The sequence below is a fragment of the Carassius carassius genome, chromosome 13 (genome assembly GCF_963082965.1).
Source record: "Carassius carassius chromosome 13, fCarCar2.1, whole genome shotgun sequence".
In the NCBI taxonomy this organism is placed as follows: Eukaryota; Metazoa; Chordata; class Actinopteri; order Cypriniformes; family Cyprinidae; genus Carassius; species Carassius carassius.
Window position 1 is genome coordinate 26,654,568 of NC_081767.1, and position 14,776 is coordinate 26,669,343.

Genomic DNA, 14,776 nt, shown 5'->3' on the forward strand with positions numbered 1-14,776 from the left:
GTGGCATTAAACAGCTTGAAAGTTAGATTTTTTTTTTTTTAATTCCGACTGGATTCGTCTGAAAGAAGAAAGTCATATACACCTGGGATGACTTGAGGGTGTGTAATTTATGGGCTAATTTTCATTTTTGGGTGAACTAACCCTTTAAGGACTCTTGTAAAAGCGTGTTGTCGAGAAACGTGACGTTTGTCGGGTGAAAGTTGAACAGCTGAGAAACGGAGGTGTGTAACGCTCATCCTTACTGTTGTTGAGAAGGGCTGCCAGTGTTTGTAAGTGGACGGCAAAAGCAACATTCAGAGATGAGTTTGACTGCTATTCTGTCAGAGATCGACGGTGGAGATGACAAGGGAGTTGAAAAGCTTTTGCAGAAGTATAACACGGAGGTAAAAAGGCTGCTGTTAGCATACTTTCTCCTGTTGTTTTAAAGCGCGCTAGCAGTGGAGATATTAGCGAGTTAGCCGCTCGTTGATCTCAATATAACTTACCCGGTGTGTGTATGAACCTACAAAAAGATTGATGATCTCAGTGCAAAAATGATTTGCTTCTGAACTTTAAATGTGTATTTGCTTCGTACTTGATTAAAACAAAGAGGAATTCGCATTGGGATCGTAAACAAGGTTAGCATCTTCCAGCTGTTAGCCATGATACCAATTTGATACTGTACACCCAGCTTGACTATTTCAAACAAACATGCCATATTTTGCCCCCATGAATGACCCGTGTGTGAAATCTGTTAAGATAAATGGTAATTGCAGACGAGTAGAGTATAAATTAACTGTTGTTTTGGATGTTAATAGGTGTGAAAGGCTAAATTTTTTAAGCTTGACAGCTGTCAGATACATAACGTTAAAAGCAAAAAATACTGATGGAAATAATGTTGTTATAACAGGTTTATCAACGTCTTTATGGATTTATCTGATATGAACAGCAATTTTAGCTACACATTAGATTTTACCTTATGATTTTAATGATGCTGAATGTTTTATTGGATGAAATCTCAAGAGTACAGGATTGCCTTGTTACGAACAGCCTTTGGTAAAGTAAACCATTGTTAGTTAAGTTGTAGTTAACCGTTTTCAGAAAGAGGCTGGTACTGTTACTAGTGAAATTCATCATGGTCTATCCATACAATAATATAATAGCCAGATATAATATTGTTTCATTTTGGATATCTTTTTATCATCCCATACATCAGATAATACTGTAAAAAGCTAGAGAGAGAGAGAGAGAGAGAAGTTTTTAGGAGTGAAATCAGGCAAATTATATATTAACAAACCTCCCTGTTTAAAAGTCTCAGAGCAAATTTTTGTGTATGTAGGCATAATTCCTTCATAGCTGATCTACCAGCATTGACAAGACAAAAACCAGCTAACAGCACAGAATTTAAGTGAACTGTTTTACTCAACTGTTTTGAGATGGATCCAAGCATGGGATCTGTATCTCAGATTAATATTGTCTCATGTCCTGTTGACATTTCATTTCAGAACAGCCACACGTTTGCCTTTGACCACAAAGAGGAGGATGCACGAATTGTGAGTAATATGTTTAATATGTTTATTTTCATTTCAGTGCGTCCAGTGTTTTATTTAAAATGATTAATGACCTTTTTTGCTTTGTTGTCCCTTCTGCAGAAATTGTGTCAGGGTGTTCTTACAGTCCTCCGTCGATCAGATCATCCACTTTGCCAAAGCACCTGCCTGGAGACCCTGCGCATCCTGTCCAGAGACAAACGTGTACTCGGACCCGTAGTCACCAAAGAGGGCATCCTAACTCTAGCAAGACTGGCCCGGATCCATGTGGCGGGACACAACGGAGAGCTGTTAGATGAGCCACAGTCAGCAGCGGAGGAAAGGGTTGTGGTGGAAGCCCTCAAGTGCCTGTGCAATGTGGTGTTTAACAGCGTGCCGGCACAGCAGGTGGGCACAGACGTGAAGTTGGCGGAGGGCCTGTGTGCCCACTTGCATTTGGTCAGCTCGTCCCATCACGAGGTGGGCCTGTTCTCCCTTCGGCTGCTGTTTCTGCTTTCCGCCCTGCGGACAGATGTGCGTGGCATGCTTCGGAAGGAGGCGGGTGCAGTGAGGCTACTCACTGACATACTGGAACGCACCCTTGACGTCCAATGGGTGGGGCCATATGAGGCCACGCCCCCTAAACCAGAAGCCCTGCCCCTTTCCCCAGAAAACAACGAGCTTGCCATGGAAGCCCTTAAAGCTTTGTTCAACATCACTATGTCTGATTCCAGCGGTGAGGTGAGAGTAACAGTACTTAAAGAACACCATCTCTGCTTTAAAGCATGATGTTTTATTTCACATGTCATTGCATTTGCACTGGCTCGCGTGTTGAGCTATTTCGGCCTCAAACATTAAAGTAGTTCAATTTCTACAGCGACTCATTAAGCACACATTCTTTTTCTATGAAACCTGTAAACAGCAGTCACCAGTTCTAACTCTATGGGGACACCCACTCTATAGCTGTTTGCCCGAGCATGCAATTATTTCACATTTACTAGAATTCAATCAAATGGCTTTGCCAACTCATTTTTTTGCATGTGTCCTGTGTGTGGCATATAATTTCTTCTGCGCGGTCGTTACATAAGAAGTGCATGCGTGCAATTTAGACAGAAAATTGGTTTCCTGTTATACTGCTATTGAATAATTGATGTTGAGTGGAGCCAGTGCTTTTGCCCCATCACAGTGAAGGAAGACAGGTTTCTTTCTCTTAAATAGGTCATAGGGTCATTATTTTAACAGACTATCTAGCTTTATAATATCTTCTGTAGTCCTTTGTCCTCTTTTTCTTATTCTTTGACAAGAATCTTATGTCTCTGCATCATTATGACCACTGTTGTTTGACATCCACAAACTCTCGGTTTATGCGTAATATGGTCATAAGTCCTGCATTCTAAATAAAAGTTTTAATAGCTAATTGATAAAGTCAGTGCATCACTCCAGCTGCCTTCTTTGGCTAGCTGACTGATTCTTCTTTTCTTTTTATTTTCTTTTTTTTTTCAACTTTCCTTAAAATGTGCTTTAATTATACCTCAAGTCCTTTTGCTCTTTGACGTAGAGGTTTATTATATTTTAAATGCTAAAAGCTCCTACTCCCACCATTTCATCAAATAGACGAAACAACTTGGGTGCATTCCAGTGTTCTCAGCGCTTTGAATGATCATTGAAGTAAGGCTAAGTGTGTCTCAATTGCCTGAACTTTTGTTGGTTTCAGTATGGTCAGGATCACCTTGACGTAAGATGGACTTTTTCTCAAGCCAGTGGTTCTAAATCTCTCCATTGGTTCCAAACTTTCACGTCGTTTATTTGTAAATAAAGCCCAATGTCATAAGACTCTTTCTTTACTGCAGTTGTTGTGAAAAAGCCTTTTAGTTTAACACTCACACATTTTTTCCTTTATTTTGATAGGACAATGACCACCAGCTTCGGCTGATTGCAGGCATCATGAGACATCTCCTAATGCTCAAGACAAACAGTGAAGATAAAACCGAGGAGGCTCACAGGTACTTCAACACTTGAAGATTGACAGCTGAATCTAGTCCAATCTGTATACTAGGCCTGTGTCTATTATATTTGCTTCAAAACCAGTATTCCAGTGAGCCAGAAAGCAAAAGAAATGCAAGTGCAGTGAATTTGAATGATGAGATGTCTTCTCCAAGTGATTAATGACACACCCCTTTGCCCTGGAGAGGCAGCTCAACGCATTCTGAAACTCCCACCCGTTTATTTGGGCTTGACTCATTGTGTCCGCAGTTGTGCCGTCACCAGCCCTTTCACGCTTTTGGAATGCTACCCCCTCTCTATGCATTCTATAGCACTCTGAAATGACTAACTCTATGCTCCCCCTTTAACAAAGTGCACTGAATGTGCTGAACCAGTCAGTAGATGTGTCTTTGTTATTCTAATAATGCCCACGGACTGAAGGTCCCCCCACCTCTTCAGTGTTTTCAGAATGCCTCCTCATGTTTGTCTGTCGACATCACATTCCTAAATTGTGACGTGTGTATGCTGAATGTTCTTTTGCATCAGAGAAGATTATAAAATGAACAAATGAAAGTAGGTGCCTCCATGTGAGAAGCAGTTTGTTTTAATGACACAAAATTGCATCAATGCACATGGGATAACTACTGACAGACCAATAATCAGTTTGACCATTTTTTTTAATGATATTCAGTCGGTTATTGGTTATTTAGTATTTACATTTGGCACAATTTGGTGGGTTTGTAAGAAAAAAAACCCAGCAATGATGTTAACAGGTCAAGCAATGGATTTAATTTTGGTTTCATATTTCTAAATAAGTCAATCTCATACAGGCCTTTTTTTTTTTTTTTTTTTTAACTGGCCATAATTTTTTTTTACTGGGCATGAAACTGTATGTGCATTATTAAATGAAAACATTAAAAACACACCGGGAAAACAAATTTATTTATTATGAAAAATAAATCAATAAAGAAATATCACTCTAATACTATTAATCTGTAAAGTATTTTATTTTAATTTATAAAATAATTTAATTAAATATTTAGATTGCAAAATGTTGCTCAAAAATAACAACAATTATTATTATTTGTATAAAATGTTTTTAATAAATGAATATTATTTTCATTTAATAGTAGTTGTTTAGTAGTTTATTGACATACTGCAATGATCATGAAGTTATTTTAAAAAAGTAGAAATATGAATTTATTGAATTTAATTTAAATGGGTTCTGCAAATTGGTTATCAGACAATATTAATTTATATGTGAAACTTTGCAGTCAACGACCAGCTTTACAGAAAAGTACCTCATTCCAGGAGTTGCATACTATGTTCATGCATTGTGTGCTCAACCTTTATCATTTGTCATTTCTTCTAGTCATGCCATAAATCTCCTGAGTAATCTTCCTGTGCGGTGCCTGGATGTTCTGATAGACGTCCCTGTCCAAGGTGGGATGGAAACGTATGGTGGGAAGAACATGGACACAGTGCAGATGCTGCTAGATTTTATGGAAAAGAGGATAGACAAGGTATTACACTTCAGATGAACACTTGCAAGCTGTTGCTCAGCCATTCAAATTGTTGCATTTGTTCATGTTTCGTGTGTATTTATCTACTCAGGGGATCAACTATAAGGAAGGCTTGACACCTGTGCTGAGTCTGATGACAGAGAGCTCTAGATACCACAGGGAAATCCGCAGATACCTCAAGGCCCAGGTGCAGGGTTGAGTCTATGCTCAGACTAATATACTGCTCTCTAAAATAAGACTATTTGCTTTAATGTTGCTTCTTCAGTGATTTTAGATATTCAGCTAAAGTTCACCAAAAAATGTACTTTTGCTTATAATCAACTCCCCCTCAGGCCATTCAAGATGAAGATGAGTTTGTTTCTTCATCTGAAAAGATATGGAGCAATGGATCCTCTGCAATGAATTGGTTCCATTAGAATGAGAGACCAAACAGCTCTCTAATCCAATAAAAAATTGCAGTAATCCTTGTGAACGAAAAACTGTATTTGTAAGAAACTAATCTAAAATTAAGGTCACTTCTGGCCAAAATACAAGTCCATAATCCATAGTAACACTTGTCCATGTTGTCTTCTCACACCAAACTCCACTAACATATTTGTTTAGAACTATTTAGACTGTTTTCACTTGTAAACCGTGCTTAATCTGTGCATATTTATCTTCGGAATCAGATGAGTTGACTTTTGCACTGGAGAAAACAATATTATGAATAGAAAACTTACATTTTAGCCAGTAGCGACAGATTAAAGTTAATAACAACTTAATGATCGATTTGTTTCTTACAAACGCACAACTTTTCACTTTACACGGTGTTGATGTGGACTGGAGGCGTGTCGATTAGTTATGAATTATTCTGACGTTTTTATCAGCTGTTTAAACTTGGCATTCTGATGGCACCCATTCACTGCATAGGATCCACTGGTGAGCAAGTGACAATGCTAAATTTCTCCAAATCTTTTCCAATGACAAAACAAACGAATCTATATCTTGGATGGCCTGAGGGCGAGTATATTTTCATTTTTAGTGAACTTTTTTTTTTTTTTTAAGTAAATTTTATTTGCTGATTAAAGCTTTTCTTTTTGGTACAGGTGTTGCCTCCACTGAAGGATGTGAAGGAAAGGCCGGAAATCGGCGGTACCGTTCGAAACAAACTGGTGCGTCTCATGACGCATGTAGACATGGCAGTGAAACAGGGGGCAGCTGAGTTTCTCTTTGTGCTCTGCAAGGAGAGCGGTGAGAGTTCTGCTTGTTTTTAATGTTTCTAAAAGTATATAAAAAAGTTTTAATAAAAGTATAATAAAAGTTTTGAAAGGCATTTTTGTTGCCATTTGTGTGTTTATTTTTTATTTTTTTATTTTTTTTTTCCACTGTTTAACAAAATACAGTAATTAATATTGAGCTATTTTTTTTGCACATCTTTTTCTCCTGTTCATGTGATGCAGTGGATAATCTGTTGAAGTACACTGGATATGGTAATGCTGCAGGACTGCTGATGGCACGAGGGTTGCTGGCTGGAGGCAGAGGAGAGACACAGTACTCATCTGATGAGGACTCTGACACAGAGGAATACAAGTCAGTCAAACCATTGTAAGTGTCTTTTTATGAATGCAGAACTGCTGTTCTTATTTTCTTAACAAAGTAAATATTGTTTATTAGGGATGGGACGGTATGAAAATTTAATATCACGATTATAGTGACTAAAATTATCACGATTATCAATATTATCACGGTTTTGTTGAAACGAGATGAAAGTGTTCAAAAATAGTTGATGCTCACACTGAAAACATTTCAGCAAGTTTTATATTTAATAATCAACAAACAACTAATAAAACAAGCAACTCTATGCACTTAATTTAAAGAAAAATTAAATGCTGTGGCATTTCCTTCCTTATAATGAAAAGTGTAGAAGCATAGAAAAGCATAGAAAAGTCAGACTTTCGCCATTCCTTCTCGGAAAAAAAACAAAAAAAACATTGTGCGCTGCGCTTGCGTCAGACTGTTGCTGGCTTGACATGATTTAATAGTGAGTTATTAAAACCACGATAATCAAACACGGTTTTAATGATAATTCATTTTTAAACGATATTACTAACCTTCAGCACATTTTATCACGGTTATCAATAAAACCGGTTATCGTCCCATCCCTATTGTTTATCATTTTGTGTAGTATTATGGTTTTCTCATTTGTGTTGACAGTCATTTGTGTTTTTCAGCATTAACCCCATCACAGGTCACGTAGAGCACCCAATGCCAAACCCTATGGAGGAGATGACAGAGGAGCAAAAGGAATATGAAGCTCAGAAGCTTGTCAATATGATTGATGAATTATCAAGGTGGGTTTTTATTTTGTCATAATTAAATAATTAATTCAATTAAATATTTAAAAGTTTGTAAATATTGGGGAAATATTTTTAATAAATATAATAATATAATAATATGTGTGGGGCCACATTCACATTGACCTTTTCTGGTGGCGTGAACTACCGAGACACCAGTAAGAGGTGTAACGCCGTTGCTCTGTTCGCACTCCTTACCAACTGCTTCATTAAGACAAGAATCCACCACCATCATCCTCTGCCTCATTTACAGCTGGCCTTCCGCATTCAGCAGGAGTCAATGCACACCGACCAGCCACCGCAGCCCCGCTGCATTAATTACCAGCTAATTGGCGCACACAGTGGGGTCGCGGGCTCAGGCTCTTTTGTACAATACACTGAGGTTTTATAATACATATACGTGATCCTCTTTCATACGCCAGCAGTTTTATTAAGCCGCTGTGCCAGACATTGTCCTCGGACGTGAAGTGGTTTGAGACACTGGCTCAATTAGTGGTGTGGGTATGTACGTTAGCTGCCGGGCGATGTTAAATAAGTTTGCAAACACAAGAGGACGCGCCATTGTCCATCCAATGGGTGTTTGAGTCGTAATGAGAAGCGTGTGCCCAGGAGAGGCAGATTCCTGTCTTTGAGAATGGATCCTCGTTCCTTCTGTCTTCCTCCTATTCTTTTCATCAGGATGAAGGAGGTGTTGTGTGGGAGAGGGAGGGCACTGGTGCTCCCCACTATGGCTGCTGGGGAGACGCAACATGTCCATGGAGGAATGTCCCTCCCTATGTCTGCTGCTTGACTTGCAGTCCAATTAGTACTGACTCTCCACCCTGTATATTACACACACACACACACACAAAACCCTAAGTAAACTCACAATTGCTCTGGCTGCTATCAGCACATGTGCTTTTGTTTAGATAAGAGACTGTCTTGAATTTTGGTTTGCATTTTCAAGTGATTCAGAGGAAATGTCTTTGTTTCCTTTTTGTCAACTAAATATCTTGTTTACACTCATCATGACCTGCGTTTGACATCAAGGAGTTCTATGGCAGAAAGTAATGCAGTCAATGCCTGGGAAAAGATAGTTGGAAATTAGAGATCTAACAGTAAAATTTTTTTTTTTGAGAAATACCTTAGTGTTAAAGTCATGGTTCAGTGCTTTTTTTGGTGTAGCAGGTGAGAGAGAAACTAAACATACAATTGCTGCATTCTTCTTTTATTTACTAAACAGTGGTTTACTGAACACATGCTTTGTCTTAATATATAATATATCATATATTAAAATAAACTGAATTATAATTCTAATTTTCTGAAAGAATAAAAACATCTCTCAGCTAATGCTGTGAACTATATAGGGAACCCTATTACTATATTTTATATTTTTATATTTAAGTTTATTTTCATTTAGTTTTTTTTATTTAGTTTATATTTCAGATTTATTTTATTTTTTAGATATAATAATCAACACTCCAATAAAAAAAAATTTATGCAAGCATAAATTGCACACAAGTCCATTTATACATTTACTTTATAAATTAATAAAATTACATTTCTCCGATTAATTATTGAAATATAATAATTTACACAGTGGCTGTCAACTTGTTTTCATGACAGCAATTATTGGAGAACCGAAAGACCTATACTGAAAATTTCAGTATGAATATGTGAACTGTTACACCCCTCTTGGAAATGTCATATGTTTCCTTGTGCTTTTGTGGGGAACTTATAAAGTTGTTTTACCATGTAGTAACTCTTTATGAAAGTCCAAATTTATGTGTTAATGAATGACATAAATTAAAGCAAATGAGCTTTCTACGGCTTTGATTGGATCATGCTCTTATAAATCATCATTGGCTGTGCTTTGATTGGATAATTCTCTGAATCATCTCAGGGTGCGCTGGTGACACACAGTGCAGGTATAATTGGATTAGCGTGGAGGAGCTGGCGAGGCTTTGACGAGATTAGAATGAGCACTGATCCTGTAATTAAACTGCAGGCTCTTGGTGGGGGTGGAGGGGGGCTGTGAGATGGACGGGAGGATTGGGGTTCTTAGGGTTGTGATTCCAAGGGCTCTTATGTGGCCAGATGTAAAGGCAAAGAAAGATGTTCTACACATCAACAGGCCTCTTTAGAGAACAGAACTGAATGCAGCTATAATGATCAGTGCAAAGGGTTTCTTTCAAAGAGCAGGTGGATTGTGGTGATCGACAAGACATGAAATGATGGAATTGATTGTCACTGGATTCTGGAGTTTGTGTTTATTTTACTACTTTCATGTTTAATACCACTTTTGCAGTTAATAAGCCTTCAGACTTTTATTTTATTTTTTTAAAGAACCATTTATGTTTGAATATATTTGTGTATTTTATTTTCAGGATACTTCAATGAAAAGAAAAAAAACTATATATATATTATTTTATTTTTTATTTATTTTATTTTATTTTTTTATTGAATTTTTACTGTCATATTTGATCAGTTTAAGGTATTCTTGCAGAACAGAATTTCTGGGGGCGGTCTGACCCAGGGCTTTTAAAATGTTTATATTTTTGTTATAAAAATATTATATAATTTTATATGTAGTTATGTATTCTGTTACAAACATGCATAGAGATGTACACAAATAGATTGTTATTTCCTTTTATGTGTACAAAAAAAATAGAAGTTTCTACTGAGGTTGGTCCTTCCTGCTGGTTGTATCTCCCTATCCCATTATTTGCATGTGACATTGTGAAAATGCAAAGCAGTAGTCTGACACAACATGCAAAAGTACTGAGCTGTGTTCTGCTCTCTCTTTCAGGAAAGAACTGATCAGACCAATGGGAGTGAGGAAGGATGGCACTCTAGCGCCCCTAGGAGAAGCTATCCATGAGTGCAGCCCTCCACCCAGCAGTGACTCTGACTCAGACTAGCAGGAGTTTAGTTCACTCAAACCCTTCAGGCACCGCTGCTGCTGCTGCTGCTGCTGCTGCTGCTGGCTGACTGCCACTGTCTTACCGAACTGTCCCTTGCACAGGGGGTTCTTTTGTTGCACGAAGGCATGTCTTTCTAATTGGGACATGTGTGGTAAACTATAGAGTGAGCAGAAGGAGAGGAAGCAAATGTTTAAATAGATATACAATTGTCATTGGACATCAGATATGATCACAGTGACTGTATAAGATGGCAATGTTAAGTAGGAAGTTACACAACTTTTTCACATGTCTTTGACACTCTCTGTGAACAAGCAATGCACTTGGTCTTCAAAAATGAAGTATAAAGGCTTGATGAGATTTCCCCTTAAGAAAAGCTGTTTGTCTAGGTTTGTATTTATTAAACCGTCTGTGGCTGTTGCTGGTTCACAGATTAAAGAAACTTGTTCCACAATTTCTTAAAAATACTTGTGTCTTTTTAAATGATAAATGCCATGAGATCAGTTAAGAAATTATTTGTCTTGCACTTAATTGTTTTTGCAAAATGTGCATTGTAATCTTTTTCTCCACCACTTATGCCTGGAGTCTCAAACTAGTGTCTTTTCTAATGCTCTATATTATTTTTAGCAACACGGTTGTCTACAAATTGTTCCCCCCCCCCCCCCCTTTTTTTGTTTCCTTTTTATAAGAAATGTTAAGTTAAGCATGTGATAAACTTTTATTTTCTAAATATTTCTGGTTACTATTATTGATTTAAAAGCTCGAGAATATCTTTCACAATCCCCAGAACTCATCTTCTATAACCACTGGGATCAGCAGAATAAAGGGGCTTTGTAAAATGTCTCACAAAATGTTATTTTGGATTCCATTTTTGCATTTAAGTTCATTGATTTTTGTTTTATACAATCACTTGCAATAAAAAACAACAACCTTAAAGTCTCATTTGCTTATTGCATGCAGAAAAAATAAAAAATGTTGTAATATTGTCCTTGGATATAAAAATCTAGACAAATGCTAGTCACACAACTAATGTTGAGTATAATACTGCAAGATATCACAAACATGACCAGTAGAGCAGAAAAAAAAAAGATATTAGATGATCAAGTAGTTGTATTAAATATTGAATTTTGTTTTCGATTCAAATGGGAAAATTACATATTCACTAACTGAACAAATGTAGTGTAAATGACATCACAAACAAAAACAAGAGACTGATACAAATTTATTTAATAAATGTCATAAGATGAAATATTCCGCACCCGTTCCATGAACCAGAAAATGGTTGCTAATTTAAAACAGCTGGTATGTTTCAACCAAACACAAACATGGCACACTGCACATATGAATAAAAGAAATTAGATGAACTGAAACATTTCATAGACATTCTGGCTTTTTGTCCATATTTCTCAAAAATATGCCAAATTCCATGAGGGACATGAAGAGATATGATCACAGCAGTGTGGTAATTACCAGCTACTTCACTGATACTGTGCAAAATCAAATAGCCTTCACAGCCGCTCTCATACGCAGAACCTCACACACACACACACAGCAGCAGGATATTGGGGTTCTTTGTTGTTTACCAAAGACATTTATTAGAGTGTTGGGGGGGTTGGAGCTCCCGCTCAGAGGCTGCAGTGCCTGTGAAAACACACAGTGGGGGCACTGCACATTTGGGAGGTCACGGCTTCCATGCTAATTTAGCCCCGTTCACTCACTGGGTCCAAATCATGACTCGCTGGATACCAAATGACCTACAACTAGCAAACAAATAAATAGACACACATTTATATACAAACGTACATTATTCCCAAACCAGTCTTACATATATACTACCAACCTTTCCAAACAAAGGTTAAAATCTTGAATACAGTTTGTAGAATGGAAAAGGAGCCTTAATATAACACATTTAATCTTGTCCAAAAGTGCCATGTCTCTAGTTTCTTTTCCCTGCAGTAACAATTTCTGATAAAAATGTAAAAGCACCAGGAATTTATCTGCCAAAAGTAGACATTTTGGCATACTAAATAGGTCCATATGTTTTAATCAGGATATGCAGATGTGACGTAATCACAATTCAGTGCTTATTCATTACGACCTTCCTGTGGAAAGCATGAGGGCCAGAATTTAAGATATCCAGATGTAGGTTTTCAGTCAAAATCAGCAGCAGACAGTATGCATATCATTTTTGTTGTAGTCTAAAACCCACCATGGTCTCATCAGCCATGGCTGCTATTTATCTGATCAGGAAAGACTGCCCAGATACTGTCAAACTGGCTGTTACTAGTAAGAACAATGACATGCATAAAACATTCAGATAAATGATATGATATACATAAACATCACTTTGAGTTCTGAACCCTTGTCAGGCCTTCATTGCTATATCCAGTGAAAATTTTAAAATACAGAGCATGTCTGTGGCTGACATTAGTGAGTGGTGTCAGTCTCAGAGGAGTAACTGTTCTCACCGCTGCTATTGCTGGGGTCAGGATAAGAACAAAGCCCATTTTCATGGCTGTTCATAAGGTCTTGGATCTCAGTGTGCCACCGCAGGATCCCAGCAAGTTTTCGAACTGAATATGAGAGATCTCCCAGCTCCATGTAGTCACCCCTCCTCAGGGGCCTCTGTTCAAAGGGCCCAACTGGATCACGGTTCAGCAGCAGACGAGGCACTGTAGACTTCACTGTGTTTACCAGACTGGAGAAGGGCTCGATCTGCAACAAAGCAAGAAGACTAACAAAATTAACAAATTAAGCATGGCGTAAGAGATTTCCCTCGATAGCTGTAAGGTAAATATATTTAACTATATCATACAGAAATATTATTTTAATTTTATTAATTTAAATTTATTAAAAGTGACTATAGAAATTTTTTGTAACAAAGTCTTTATTTCAAATAAATGATGTTTTTGACTTTATATTCTTTAAGGAATCCTGAAAAATGCATCACAGTTTCCACAAAAATATGAAGCAGCACAACCGCTTTTAACGCTGATAATAAGAAATGTGTCCTGAGCAGCAAATCAGCATATTAGATTCATTTTTGAAGGCTCATGTGACACTGAAGACTGGAGTAATGATGCTGAAAAATCAGCTTTGCCATTACTGAAATTTCAAAATGATCATATATATATATATATAGTTAATATGAATCAACAGTCAATTTAATTATATTGTGTGATAAATAAGCACAAATATTTCACTTTAGCCATGGAGCAAAGTAATAATAATAGGTTTGACTGCCCCAGCACAAAATGTACTGACAGGAATGTTGTCATTCATTATAGCTTGCTGACAGAAAAAAAAAAAGATAAATTATGTAGTAGGTGTGCACTAAATTGTATGAATTCAATATTGCAATTTAGATCACTCAAACGAATTTAGATTACCTTGGCTTCCTCAGGAGGATAAGGCATAAAGATTTAAGTAAGCTTAGGTTCAGTCCAAAGCTTAAAATAGAAAACAAATGCAGAATTTACATTTAATAATAATAAAAATAAAAAACAGACCCAAATTTTTATTTTCTACACTTAAATTATGAATGCAATATAAATCCAAAATGCATGTTCTTTTGGATTGGGACCAGCGAGGCATTTAATATACTTATTAAAATAAATATTCAATCACAATTCAATATGCAAATATTACAACATCACTATCAAATTAAAATTATAAATGTCTTAAAGCTGGGATACAAGAAACATTAAAAAAACATTATTTATATAAATCACAAAGTTGAAGAAAACTGATAAAGTAATGTTAAGCAATTTGAGTGGAATTATTTGCAGAAAATGCTAAAGAACGAATGTTAATAATAATAATAATAATAATAAAAAATAAATAAATAAAAGTTACACATCTTTTTTTTTTTGGTAAATCAAGATGACATTATTGCTTGTTGCATTGCCTTTTTTTAATATGCATTTCCTATTTAGGTTCAATTAGGCTCTGCTGTGTCCTGCCTTTGGCTGGCGTAAAACTTCAGCATATTAAAACAGTCAAGCCTCAACAAAGCTAATGGTTGTAATACATTTAATGTGTCCCTCCACTTTGGTTCAACAGCCCACAGCTGTGGCAGCTTTACGATGCAGGGACGGGGAACGTACCGGGGTGTTGGGCTGAAAGTGTCCAGGATTGACTGTGTGTCAACAAACCCAGCTGGAGGAGAAAGGAGGAGGCCATTTAGACCTAAAAAAGGGAGAGTGAATAGAGACAGATGATGCAGAGGTAGAATCCAATAAAGAGTTTGTAGGAAGCAAGAGATGAGGAAGATGCCTGGAGCCATGAGAGGCCATTTCTCAAGCCTTTGACATCTTCTAAGGATGAATGACAGACAGCAACTGAGACAGAGACGGAGGGAAAGATAATAAAAGGTGAGAGGAGTGGATACAAAGAGATACATACAATAATACAAGGCCTGCGTCACAGCATACAAATGTGATAATGGGTCAGTGTGTGAAGTGATAACACAACTACCAGAGTCTGCAGGATGCAGATGGTGTGAACAAAACCTGGCAACCTGCAAACTA

At 37.1% G+C, this 14,776-nt stretch overlaps 1 protein-coding gene across 1 annotated transcript; it reads left to right on the forward strand.

Annotated features, from left to right (window-relative positions):
- The first annotated feature begins 182 nt into the window (after positions 1–182).
- On the forward strand, positions 183–11,081 carry LOC132156243 (synembryn-B). Its single transcript, XM_059565161.1, has 10 exons — positions 183–383; positions 1,485–1,532; positions 1,632–2,249; positions 3,417–3,511; positions 4,864–5,014; positions 5,106–5,201; positions 6,100–6,244; positions 6,454–6,598; positions 7,225–7,344; positions 10,136–11,081. The coding sequence occupies exons 1-10, from the start codon at positions 300–302 to the stop codon at positions 10,245–10,247; spliced, it is 1,614 nt and encodes a 537-aa protein (XP_059421144.1). The 5' UTR covers positions 183–299; the 3' UTR covers positions 10,248–11,081.
- The last annotated feature ends 3,695 nt before the right edge of the window (positions 11,082–14,776 follow it).